The sequence below is a fragment of the Prionailurus viverrinus genome, chromosome C1, assembly GCF_022837055.1.
Source record: "Prionailurus viverrinus isolate Anna chromosome C1, UM_Priviv_1.0, whole genome shotgun sequence".
NCBI lineage: Eukaryota > Metazoa > Chordata > Mammalia > Carnivora > Felidae > Prionailurus > Prionailurus viverrinus.
In genome coordinates this window covers 192,508,726-192,521,384 of record NC_062568.1, presented here as the reverse complement: position 1 = coordinate 192,521,384, position 12,659 = coordinate 192,508,726, and the positions used below count along the sequence as shown (strand labels likewise).

General features: G+C 49.9%; 1 protein-coding gene across 4 annotated transcripts in view; it reads right to left on the bottom strand.

Annotated features, from left to right (window-relative positions):
• Positions 1-745: 745 nt before the first annotated feature.
• Positions 746-12,659, bottom strand: part of MECR (mitochondrial trans-2-enoyl-CoA reductase) — a 36,984-nt gene continuing 25,070 nt past the window's right edge. For 2 of the 4 annotated variants that reach the window (XM_047872685.1, XM_047872688.1), the window contains 5 exons: positions 12,549-12,651; positions 11,122-11,195; positions 8,242-8,302; positions 8,010-8,082; positions 952-6,607 (listed from right to left, as the gene is read on the bottom strand). In XM_047872685.1, the coding sequence (XP_047728641.1) occupies positions 6,447-6,607; positions 8,010-8,082; positions 8,242-8,302; positions 11,122-11,195; positions 12,549-12,651 (472 nt within the window). In that variant the 3' untranslated portion in view covers positions 952-6,446. Of the gene's footprint in view, positions 6,608-7,123; positions 7,478-8,009; positions 8,083-8,241; positions 8,303-11,121; positions 11,196-12,548; positions 12,652-12,659 lie in introns of those variants that run through there. The other 2 variants (XM_047872687.1, XM_047872686.1) reach the window with 2 other exon arrangements.

Below are 12,659 nucleotides of genomic sequence, written 5' to 3'. Positions count from 1 at the left end.
AGTGGGGGCGGGGCTTGCCCATGGGCGCTCCAGCGTGAGGCAGGGCCAGATGATCGACAGGCGGCGCAGGCGGGGCGGACGGTGCCCGCCTCCCGGCACGTCCTCTCGCGAGCTCGCTGTGGCTGAGCCTGCGCCGCCTTCCGCAGCCGGGTGGCTTCGCTTCTCCCCCGGAAGTGCCTGAGGCTCCTCCCGCCCTGCAAGCGTTCCTGCTTTTGTCCTTTGAACCGGGAGTGGTTTCGACTTCTGAGCAGGAGCTTTGGAGTTAAGTCCGGCTTCTAACCGTCTTTGTGTCCGTGACCTTGGGCCGGTTACGCGCCACTTCTCTGAGTCTCGTTGGTCTTCTCCCTGCAAAGGGAATAGCAATTCCAACCTTCCAGAGTTGACTAGAGAGTTATACATGAGAATACGTCAAGCACTTCGTACTGTTCCCAGCACATCGCAAGTGCCCAATAAATAATACCACTATTATTTTTTAAAAATAGGACAATTTAAAGAGCAGTGTGGAAAGCGGAGAAGGCTGGAGTTTTGGAGCTAAATTAGGCTTGACACTAAGTTACTTGGCCAATTTAACTTATTTTCTATTGTAAAATTAATTTATCCCATTTCAATTGGACGACCTGGGTAACTAAATCCGGCAGTATATAGGGAAGAGTGTACTGCTTGGGACAGTATCTGGAACGTGGTAGGAACCAATAAATATCGGTTCCCTTCTCACGAACCCAATTTCCCTAGAACCACAAAGAAGTTTTGTTTGCTGTTTTTATTTATTTGTAAAATTGTATTTTGAAAGGATAATTCATTAACTGGTTCAAGTAATACGGCGAGAAGTCTTATCATCTCCGTCCTCTGGCCGCCTAGTTTCCCACCCCCGAAGCAAACAATGTAATCAGTTTCCTAAACGTTCTTTGGGAGGTACTTCACACAAATAAAGCAATAGTAGTGTACTATATGTACAGTTTTGCACTTAACTATATTTTGAAAATCATTCCATCAGTACAAAAGGAGCTTCCTCGGGACCGTTTTTATGGCTTATAAAATGCCATTATACACAGTAATTGACTGAATAGGTGCAGCAATGAAGGATTTTGAGATAGGTTCAAACCATTTGTTATTTACACCTGCCGTAATGAGTAACTTTGTATATACACATAGGTAGGATGTATTCCTAGAAGTATGACAGTTGGGTCAAAGGGTGTGGGCAAGTGTAGTTTTGATAGATATTGCTCAATTCTCTTCCATAAGTACCTGTTTCTCCATCTCATCATCAACACCATGTTATCAAATTTTATGATCTTTGTCAATCTGATAGCTGAAAAACACTATGTCGGGGTAGTGTAATTTGCAGTTATCTTGAGTGGAGTGAGCCTCATTTCATATCTTTAAGAGACACTTAGACTTTCCTTTCTGTGTCTGCTTACATTTCTCCCCCTTTTTATTTATGGATTCATAAGAGCTCACTATGTATTAGGGAAATCAGCTCTTTGTTAGATGAATTGGAAATATTTTTTCCGAGTTTGACTTTTGACTTTGCCCAAGAGTGTCTTCTGCTATGCAGAAACAGAAGATATTTATGGAGGCAATTTATCCATCCTTTATTTTTCTTTGATTCTGGATTTTGTGTGGTGGTTTTTCTCACTCAGGTTTAAAACAAAAACAAAAACAACCTCTCATGGTTTATTATGCTATTTTCAAGACTTATATTGAAATCTTTGATCCATTTGGAATCTAGTTGTGTAAGGATCATAATATTCTTAAGAACTGGTACTAACCTTGGTGGTCTTATAGTCTGATCAGCCTGTTAATACAGATGGGAAAGACAGCCCTAGCAGAGGGAAAATGCCAGGCTCTAAACCCTCTTCCTCCTCCAGAGTTCCCTAACTCAGGCAGTGACACCCTCCATCCAGCAAAGTGCTAAATAAAGTTCAACCTCCAACCACCACACCTAGTCTATCGTGTTGATTCTTCCTTCTAAATGTTGCCAGATGCATCTACTTAACTCCCACTGGCTAGCTAGTTCAGGCCCTGTCATACTGTTCACACATCAGGGTTTTTAACTGGGCTGTTACTTCTGCCTGCAATATGGTTGACACCTTATTCAGGTCTCAGACCTTCCCAGCCCACCTTATCTCAAGTATCCCATCACTAGGATACCACTGTATTTTATTTGATTTTTTCACAGCACCTACCAGACTCTGCAATTACCTTGTTTATTCACTTGTTCATGGTCTTTCTCCACTAGGATGTAAGCTCCCTGGTATCCAGGGCCAAGTTCTTTGTCTCTCTCCTACTGTATCCCTAGCACCCATGACAGTGCTTTTCACATATGGGCATTCAAAATAGTTACTAAATGAACAAATGAATGATCTCTTACCTGAACTACTTTAACAGCCTCCTGATTCCCCTTTTTTCCTGCCTCTCCGTGAGATACAGACTCAGGGAAATTTGAACTCTCTTCCGATTGACATGTTAATGATCACTGGAGCCAAAAAAATCAGGACTGGTAGAGGGACCAGACAGGATCAGGGGACCTGGCTCCTAGTGTCAGATCTGCTGCCTGCTGTGTGACCTCGAGCAATTCACTTCACCTCGCTTGGCGTCTTCCTCTTCTGTAAAGTTATGATACTAAAATCTCAATGATAGAGGGAAGTTGCAAAAATCAAATGGAGATGTGGGTGAAAGGGTTTATACACTGCAAAGGGTTAAGGGCACAGGGAAAGCTTTCTTTTCTTTCAGGGAGTGCGAACATCCCCTTACCTCTGCCATGTTCCTGGATTTTCCTGCCTGCAAATGCAGGCGGATATTGTGCCAGGCCTAAGTCTCTCTTCTCTACCATTTCCAGCTGCTCTGGATGGGCCCAGTGTCTTACCCAGGGCATGGTGCCTACCAAGAAGCATGAGGCTGGCAGATGCAGCCAGGAGCTTTCAGGGGCAAGGACATGCGTGCCTGCGACACTCAGATGAATGCAAGAACCTTTTCCTTCTGGGCCTCACGTCTTTCCCTGAGGAAAGCAGGCTTATCTATCTCATCTCCCAAGACACAAAGCAGTCAATATTATGTCAGTGGCTGTAGGTGGTGGCAGGGTGGATGCTCCCAGAAGACAACAAGCAGGGAGCACCACAGTCATGAAGCCTCAGGGCGTCAGGTGTGCCCAAGCTTTTTGGTTTAGGAGGTAATGCCTGTTCGTCTTCTTTCAGTCTCCTGGAGCCAAAGGTTCCTCCCCTAGCCATTTAGAAAGGATTTTGTTTATTTAGTGGGCCAACAGAGCTGTCCCAACTCCACAGCATGAAAATGAAAAACAGCCTCCTATACTTGTAGAATATGGAAGAGATGATCCAGTTGAAGTCAGACCCTCTTTTGCCACGGTCTTGTCACAGTCTCCTTTCTCTGCTGGCCTCCTAGATGTTGGTACTCCTCATGCCGGCCTTTGAAATTTCTGCGGATTTTACTTGTCTGAAATTCAGAAGCCTGGGAATTTCTGACTTTATCTCTTCGTTTAGCGCCTCCCTTCTCCCAACTGTCCCCCAAACTGCTGCCAGAGGAATTGTTTTCCCAAAGCACAGTTCTCATCTTCTGGCTCAGAAATCTTTTGTTCCCTATTGCCCACAGGCTAAAGTTCAAATTCCTTAGTGGGGAATCACAGACAGCCGCAATTCAGTTTTTCAGCTTCAGCTTGATTGATTCCAATATAAATTGAATCACAGAATATGTATCACTTATGGTTAGCTTCAGAGACAGCCCAAATTCTACAAAATTAAATAACACAGAGGCTTGCTTCTCATGTAAAACAAATCCTGAGGTGGGCAGCTGGGGCTTCTGGGTGCCAGGAACCCAGGCTTCTTGGATCTTGTCACTGACCCATTCTTAACATGATCAAAGATGGCTGTACAAATTCCAGGAATCAGGTCTGTGTGCCAGCCAGGAGGAAGATGGAAGGGGAAGAAACAGGTACAGGCTGGATGCCGGCTATATGTTAAAGAGGTTCTTAAGAAATCAACACCTACCACTTCTGCTTGCATCACAAGGGATGGATCTTGTCTGCTGCAAGGAAGGCAGGAAAACTATTTATTCCAGGCTACCATGTGTCTATGTAAAAATCATGTGTTCTTAGGAAGAGAATGGATATTTGGGGGGAAATGACAAGATTCTAACATAAATGCCCTGCCTCCATAATATATTTTGCTTAATCTGGTCCCTTAGTCTAGAAGGCATGTCTCCCTTCTCTGAGAAGCTAGGTGGCTCAGTCGGTTAAGTGTCTGACTTTGGCTCAGGTCATGATCTTGCAGTTCGTGAGCTCGAGCCCCGCGTCAGGCTCTGTGCTGACAGCTTAGAGCCTGGGGCCTGCTTCAGATTCTGTGTGTGTGTCTCTCTCTCTGCCCTTCCCCTGCTTGTGCTCTTTCTCTCAAAAAGAAACATTAAAAAAAATAAAAATAAAGAAAATAAAGCACAACCAAATGTCACCTCCAGACCCCTAGAGGTACTGTTCTTAGGATGTTTTGCACGGCCCTCCACAGGGTCTCTAACCATAGTGTTAGGAACCTTCCTCCATCGTGTCTATCTCCTCTGAGTCTGTACCAGGGGCTGCCCCCTCTCCATGGCTGCAGGCTCATCATTCCCCTAACCCAACACTGTGGACTCCTCCTGAAGAACCTAATTCTAACCATTCATTCCTGTAGCCTTTGGGCAGCCTCCTCCACCCTCTCAGGCGTTTTTTTCAAGGACAGAAGACAGGGGACGGGAGGGACTTGGGCAAGCTGGGGCTGATCCTGAGCCTACGTGCACAAGGTAGCAACTCTTATCAAGAGGACACGTGCAGACCTTCCCCAGCTCTGGGCTGAAGCCAAGTCCTTTTCTCCAGAGGACACACAAGATGCTCCCAAAGGCAAGAGCATTAGGTCAGGGGCCTACGTACGTGTCTGTGATAAGCCTGGGTGCCCTCTGGTCTTCTGAGCCAGTTTTCCCATATCACCCTGCTGCTGAAAACCCCTCTGTGCCTCGCCAGTCTGAAGGGTAAGTCCTGAATTCTCGAACCTTCCTGCTCTGACCTGTACCCACAGCTCCCACCTCAGCCCTCACACTCTCCAACCTCAGGCAGCAGAAGCAGGCTTGTGCATGTGCTGCTGGTTCTGCTGGATGCACGTTTTCTTGCTTGGCCTTCACCATATGCTGTGGACGACACTTCTTCCACGAAGCCTTCCTTCAACCCTCAGGCAGAGTTGCCGTGTCTCCAGGGCCCTCTGGACACCTCTGTCAGAGGCCTCATTAGTATGCTGGGAAGGTTGGTCCCCTGCACTAGGCTAAGCAGCCAGAGGGCCAGCCCCCGCCTCCGCCCCCTCACAGGCATCCCTGGCCTCAGGCACACACTGGGTATCTAGCAAATACTCCTTGAAAGAGGCTCTTGAGCTAAGAGAAAGTAGGCCCGGTGACCAGGGAACATTCCCGAGTCTCTAGTTTTTTTCCGTCAGGGTGAGTGGATCATAAGGGAAACACAAAAAGTCACATGATGTCAAACTCTTCTCTTTCTCTGAATAAAGCTACTCATTTTCAGAACCCACTTTCATGTCAGGAAAGCCCCCCTGACTCCAGGCCTAGGACAAGACCTCAGTTATGCCATCATAGCACTTCGCATGCATCTTCTTTAGCACTTGAATCACCAGGGCAGTGATTGTGGGACTGTTAGCTTAATTCAGGGTTTCTCAACAGTGGCACTATGGACATCTTGGGCTGGATCATTCTGTTGAGGAAGGCTGTTCTGTGCACCAGATGCTATCTGAGCAGCATCACTGATCTCTACCCACTAGATGCCGATCGCACCCTGTCAATTATGACTGAAAACGTCTCCAGACACTGTCAAACGTCCTTGGGGGTAAAATGACTTCAGGTTGAGAAGCACTGGTGTAACAACTATTTCCCCAGTTAGGACAGACATTCCAGGAAGGTGGTCCAGCCACCTGAGACCCCGACTCCTTGGCTCCTTAGCCTGGCATTCACCCTCTCAGGTAGCTGATCCTCCTCCCGTCCCACACGGAGCCCCGCACCACCCAGAATGAGTCAAACCTTCCTTTCTATTCCTCTGGGACAGCCTGGGGGTGGAGACTGCATCCTACTGGCTTTTGTACCTGCCAGTCCCCACCCTCACTTTGCTTTCAGGGTGGTCAGGAAATCATCGCTGGAGGACAAGTTGGAGGATGGGCAAGGGGGCTTCTTAATGCTGGAATGGCAGGTGCACAACTGAGGGTTCTTCTCGACAGGGATGACTTCTGTTGGTTTTGTGTGTCTGTTCTTAGGAAGTTCAGACTTTATTAGATACCCAGGGGCTGGCCCTGGCTGGCTTCACAACCCCCCTGGTCAGAGGGCAGCCTGGGGAAAGCTGAGGGCCCTGACCGAGGGGCCCGAAACCAGTCCTACCGATCCGTCTTCCCTCCCACCTCACTCTGGCTCCTATGCGATTAGCACATGGTCAGAATCTGCTTTGAAGACACGAAGGGCTGCACTGAGGCTTCCAAGGCACGCTGGTAGTCCTGCAGTGGGACCTCGGAGCAGGCAGGGGCCGTGAGCTGGCCTCGGCTGATGAGACTGCACAGTGTGAGGATCAGCTCCTTGAACTGGGCTGTGGGAGGTTGGAGGAAGTCAGACGTGGGAACAGCGGCAAGACAGACCATGGGCCGCCCCCAGTGGCAGGAGCTGGCGCTGAACTCCAGGAAAGCCCGAGAGCCCAGGCTTGGCCATGGATAGGGAGGCTGTGGAGGCAAACCGGTCCCCGGCGGGGTAGGACAGAGGAGACGGGGAGCGGCCCCAGGAGCTGATGGGCAGGCAGAGTGGTGGCTACGAGGGCGCAGACCCACAGAACCTGACTGGGACGTGACTGGGAGTCCTGAATGGCAGGAGGGGCAGGATTACTTTGAGTCAGCTAGAAGAGGCAGCTAGAAGAGGCACAGGGAGGGGTGGGTGTGCCTGGCGGGCCAGCTGGAGTGGAACAGACGGGCTTTGCTCAGGGAAAGGAGCTTTCCCTGAGAGCCCAGGGCTCCCTTAGAACCCTACGAGGTGAGAGGTCCCGAACATCCCCCCTTAGGGCCTGCCCCCGATATGGTCCAGGAAGATGGGGAAGTGGCAATATGGTCTTGGCTTAGGCTGACAAATGTTTTTTCATAGACATCAAATCATGCAACATTCAACTCTAATCACGCCCCCTGTTGAAAGCGCTTCGGTGGGTCTTCACTTGCCTTTCAGGTAGAGTCTGAGCTCCTTAAGGTTTGCAAGGCCTGTCATAATCTGGTCGCAACCTGTCTGGCCAGGCTCCCACCCTCCGCAATGGGCTTTTGCATGGGCTACTTTTCCGGCCTGAAGTACGCCACTGACGCCACCACTCTCCTCCCCTTCATCGGGGCGACTCCATGTGATTCTTCAGTCTCAGCTCGAGGGGTCACCTTCTGGGCAGCCAGCCCTCCAGAAGAGGAAGAGTAGTGTACTGGCTCAGGTTCTGGACTCGAAGAGAGTAGTTCACACCGTGGCTGCACCACTCCCTAGGTGGGGCGACTGGACAAGCTACCTAACCACTTTGAACCTCAGTTTTCTCCTCTACCACACAGGGCTAACGACGTCTAGGCAACTATGATATCCAAACTGAGATGGAAATAACTTGTGCAGACCCCAGGGTTAGGCCGGGCAGAACCTATCACTAGAAATGGTGGGAGCAGGATTTGAACCCAGGTGGGCCGGCTCCAGAATTTACTCCCTTTACGTGGCTGTCTTCCATGGCAGTTTTCCCCACTGGCAGCTGCTCAGGACGGGGACAGTGTCTGCCTTGCTCAGTGCCGCCACCCCCCAGGACTAGCCCACTTTCCCCCAATACCTATTTGCTGGCTGCGGCTGTGGCTAGAGAATATTTTCCTTTAAACTGCCGTGGTGCTGGGGAGCCAACCACCTCTCCAGAGCTCAGAACGGCTGGTCACTTCTGCAGTAGGCACTGCCCTCTCGCGTGACCGTTCGCAATGGGGCCATCATCCACTCACCTGGACTGTGGTCCTTCTTCCACTGGGATAACCAAAAGCCTCGAAGTTTGAGATCCTTAAAAATGAGCTGGCTCTGTGGACACAACAAGGACGTACTGGGCTCTGAGGGCAAGCACTTCGGGTGATGCCTAAGGTACAGACCCGCCCACCCCCACCCTCCTGCCCAAGGACAAGGGCACCATGTGGGTTTGGACAACTGTGGTGTCCAGGTCTGCCTCCCTCACCAGCTTACCACAGAGGCTATGACAGGCTGCTTGGCCATTCCCCCGTAGGTCACCATGGTCCCCCCAGGCCTGAAGAGACCAGAGAGAACAGAGTGGGTAGAGACAGAGATAGAGCTCTTCTCAAACCTGCCAGAACACTTCTATTCCCACCCTGGTTTTGTTAAAAAAAAAAATTTTTTTTTAATATTTATTTTTGAGAGAGAAAAAAAGAAAATGAGAGGGTGGGAAGAGAGAGAGGGAGGGAGGGGCAGGGAAAGAGGGAGACACAGAATCCAAAGCAGGTTCCAGGTTGTGAGCCGTCAGCACACAGCCCGACACGGGGCCTGAGCTCACGAACTGTGAGATCATGACCTGAGCCGAAGTCAGATGCTTAACTGACTGAGCCACCCAGGCGCCCCTCCAAGCCTGGTTTCTGAACCTTGATCTCAGAATCCTTGGGAATGTTTCAAAAACTACAGATTCCCAGGCTCGACCCAGACCTAATGTATCAGGAAGCAAGAACCTGTATTAAAGTCAACCAACAAACACGTTGCCAGATGACGTGATGTTTAACCAGGGTTGGGAACCCACCGATCTAACCACACAGCCGGGCTTGGATGAAGTGTTACAAAGAAGCACGCTCTATTGAGAAGAGCTCAAGACCTGGCTCCCCTCCACTCCTAGATGTGTGGCCTTGGGCAGTGCACAGACACTGGTGCAGTGCAGACCTCTGCCCTCCGTCTGTCCGGACTCACCTGAGGATCCGTGAGGTGAGATGGCCATACAGATAAGGAACAGTGTGGGTGGGGAGAGGGAGGGCAGTGGGCAATTGCCGTCGCTGCAGGAGGGGTCTTGCCAGGACCTGCTGTCTGACACCCACACCCGCCCCAGCAGTCCAACAGGGGAGAGGCTCAAATGATTTTTAAAGACTAATAAGCTCGGACTTCTGTGCTCCATTTAACCTGTGTTCCCTTCCCCACTCCCTGGCTTTTAGGAGTCTGCTGGTCAAGGATGATGGTGGGTGTGGACGTGGTGCTTTGTGAACTACAAAGTGGAAGCTGTTGCCGTGTGAGGCACGTAACTCTTTGTCCATGAGGTCTGTGGGCAGTTTGGTCTTAAGTTCCCTTCGCCTGACACTTGTCCCAGAAAGTAGCTCCTTTCTGGGATCAAGCCCTCCCCCTCCCAACTCCCCACAGCCTCTGCACTTGTTCTAATCTGAATAGCTGACGTTTACTGGGCGTTTTTTAGGTGCCGGGGCCAGGTCTGAGCATTTCCATGTGCACTGATGTGGAGAGTCGTCCCTGGGACCCCCAGGGAGCACTTTCATTGCTCTCATTTTACAGCGGGGAAAATGAAGCCCACCTCTGTCTGTATGGCGAGTTGTGCATCACCTCAGTGTCTTTAGACGACCCTTCTGAGGCAGAAAGGGTTTCTATCCCCTCACTGTACATGCGAGGAGACTGAGGCCTGGATCTTTTACGTATTGCCTAACTTTTCACAGGCCCACAGCTCGTAAGTAGCAGAGCTGGGACTTTCTGACTCCAGCGCCTACATCTGTAACTACTGCTCAAGGCTTCCTCCTACAGCGAGTGCCGCGGGGGTCACGGGCTGCCCTTGAGGCTGCCGAAGTAGGGCGGGAGGGGTGGACGCAGGAGTCACGAGAACTTGGGGTTAAGCCTGGCTCTTCCACTTCCTAGACTTTGGGCAAGGTAATTACCCTCTCTGGGCCTTGTATCAATGGGGATGGGCAGAGTATCCCCCACTTTGGTGGTTGCGGAGGGGGGTGGGGTAAGTCAAGCACTCTGCACAGAGTCTGGTGCACAGGCGAATACTCAGCGATCACTATCACAGCTCTCTGACCACATGACCCATCTCCCCATCTAGCCTAGGAGTTCTAGAGAGTTCCTTCAGTGTCTGAGCCATCTCTGTGTCTCTTAGCTAGTGAGTGCTAGCAAGAATGTGTCAACCAATGTTGCTGAGGGGATTCCTGCTTTAGTTGGAAAGTTCCTCAGCTCAGGAACTTTATATATATATTTTAAATGTTTATTTATTTTTGAGAGAAAGAGAGAGAGAGAGAGGCAGAGCACGAGCGGGGGAGGGGCAGAGAGAGACGGAGACACAGAATCCGAAGCAGGCTCCAGGCTCCGTGCTGACAGCTCGGAGGGGGCTGGAACTCACAGACCTTGAGATCATGACCTGAGCTAAAGTCAGATGCTTAACCGACTGAGCCACCCGGGCGCCCCAGGAACTTTATATTAATGGCAAAAAGAATGGAAGGACACCCACTGTTAATACTGTCAACAATGCTTATCCCCCTTGGTGGTGGGATGATAGCTAACTTTCCTGCTTAATTTTTCCTTTGTCCTTTTTGGGGGAAGATTTTATTTTTTAAGTAATCTCCACACCCCACATGGGGCTCAAACTCACAACCTTGAGATCAAGAATTGCACCCTCCACCGACTGAGCCAGCCAGGTGTGCCCCTTCCTTTGTACTTTTACATGCTTTCAAAATGCTTTGTAATAGCAATAACGTTACCTCTAAAATTAGAATCTATTTTTAAAAGCTAATAAAAAATTTAAAAGCTAACAAGCTAGGACTAAGTGACATTTGAAGAGGCCCCTAGGTTATGAATCCTTAACTGTTCCCCTATCACAGAAAGCTTAGCCATCTACTTCTGGGGTCCCTTGGAAAAACAAAGAGGCTGGGTCTGTCGGTCACCTATAAAGGAACAGGCTGAGAAAGGAAGTGCCTGGATAACCAGGAAATGATGGTGATCCATTTCCTACCCAGGGTTATGCTGACCTGGCTTGGCTTGCGTTGCCCACTGGGATTGGGTCACTTGCCAGTCCTCCCAGCTACAAGCCCAGAGAGCTTGGGCCAACAAGACTTGCAGGGCCAAGGGACTTACGCTAAGTGTCGCAGCAGCTCTGTGGAGCTTTTCCCGCCAACGCAGTTGAGAGCAAGTCGGGGCTGGGGCATGTCCTGGAAAATAAGGAACCTGTAGTGAGGTAACTACCACTGTATGTGTGGGATTTCTTTCTTTAAAAAAACTTTTTTTTTTTATGTTTATTTATTTCTGAGACAGAGGGAGACAGAGCATGAGTGGGGGAGGGGCAGAGAGAGTGGGAGACACAGAATCGGAAGCAGGCTCCAGGCTCCGAGCTGTCAGCACAGAGCCCGACGCGGGGCTCGAACTCACAAACCGCGAGATCATGACCTGAGCAGAAGTCGGTCACTCAACTGACTGAGCCACCCAGGCGCCCCTCTTTCTTTCTTTTTTTTAAGTAGACTCCATGCCTAGTGTGGGGCTTGAGCTCACGACCCTGAGACTGAGAGTTGCATGCTCTACCGACAGAACCCGGCAGGTGCCCCCTTACTCGTGGGGTCTAAAGCTTGCCACAGACAGCACTTCCTTTCCACAGGTGCTGTGTCAGGGGGTGGGGGGCAGTGAAGGAAAATGGGATAGTGCTGCCTTCACACTCTGCTCTGCAAGGACCTTTGCTTTATCAGCTTAATCCTGTTACGTTTTGGAATTTTGTTCAAAACTCCTCTCGAGGAAAGGACAGACTGAGGGCACGTACATTCCTTTTTGAAGGACTCTAGGTCCCCCAAGTGTACTTCTTCTCTGTGCTCACAGCTCAGTTTGAGTTAGAGGTGCTGATCTGCTGCTCGGGAAATGTTCTTAAGAGGCAGGTGTTCTCGAGGGGGTGTGTGTGTTTGGTCACTCCTGGGTTCAGGAGAAAGAGGCTGAAGTTTGGTTACCTGTTAGGTATGCTGGGGGTGGAGGTTCTAGAAGGTTAAGAGGCTGTGAGTTCAGAGAGACCTGGGGCCAGCCCTGACTCCACTTATAACTGTGTGGCTTTGGTGAAATCCTTTATCTCTTTGGAGACTTGGTTTTCTCATCCAGAAAAGAGACAGCACCTGCTTTGTTGACCTTTTGTGGGGATTATCAGATACAATACAAAGAAAGGGCTTCAGAGACGTACTTCTTTCCTTTCTCTTCCTTCTCTGTGGCTCAGTTTCCTCAGGTCCTCTCCCAGCTCTGAGACTCACACTAACTGTATGGGCTGATGTGGCCTGCTAAAAATATTCAAAAGTACAAATAATCCAGGGTTTCTTGGACTTCGTCTGTCTCTACCGCCTCCCTCACAGCATCTGGGCACTTGATGCATGCCGTCCCCTGGCTGAGGGAATGGGTTTTGTCCTTCCACAAAGAGATGAAGGGAGGATTTGGAGAGAAGTGACGGGGCCAGTCCCAGCTTTTCTATCAGGTCAACTTTTTCCACCAGGGAGATGAGCATGGAATGAAGGCACAATGCCCCTCAGCCTACATACCTTAAAGAAATTTTTCATTTCATGCTTCCTTAGCTCCTCTTCTGTGAGAACATGCTCGGCCCCTAGACTCTTCAGTCTGTCAGTCAGCTTCTGGATGTCAGGCCTAGAAAC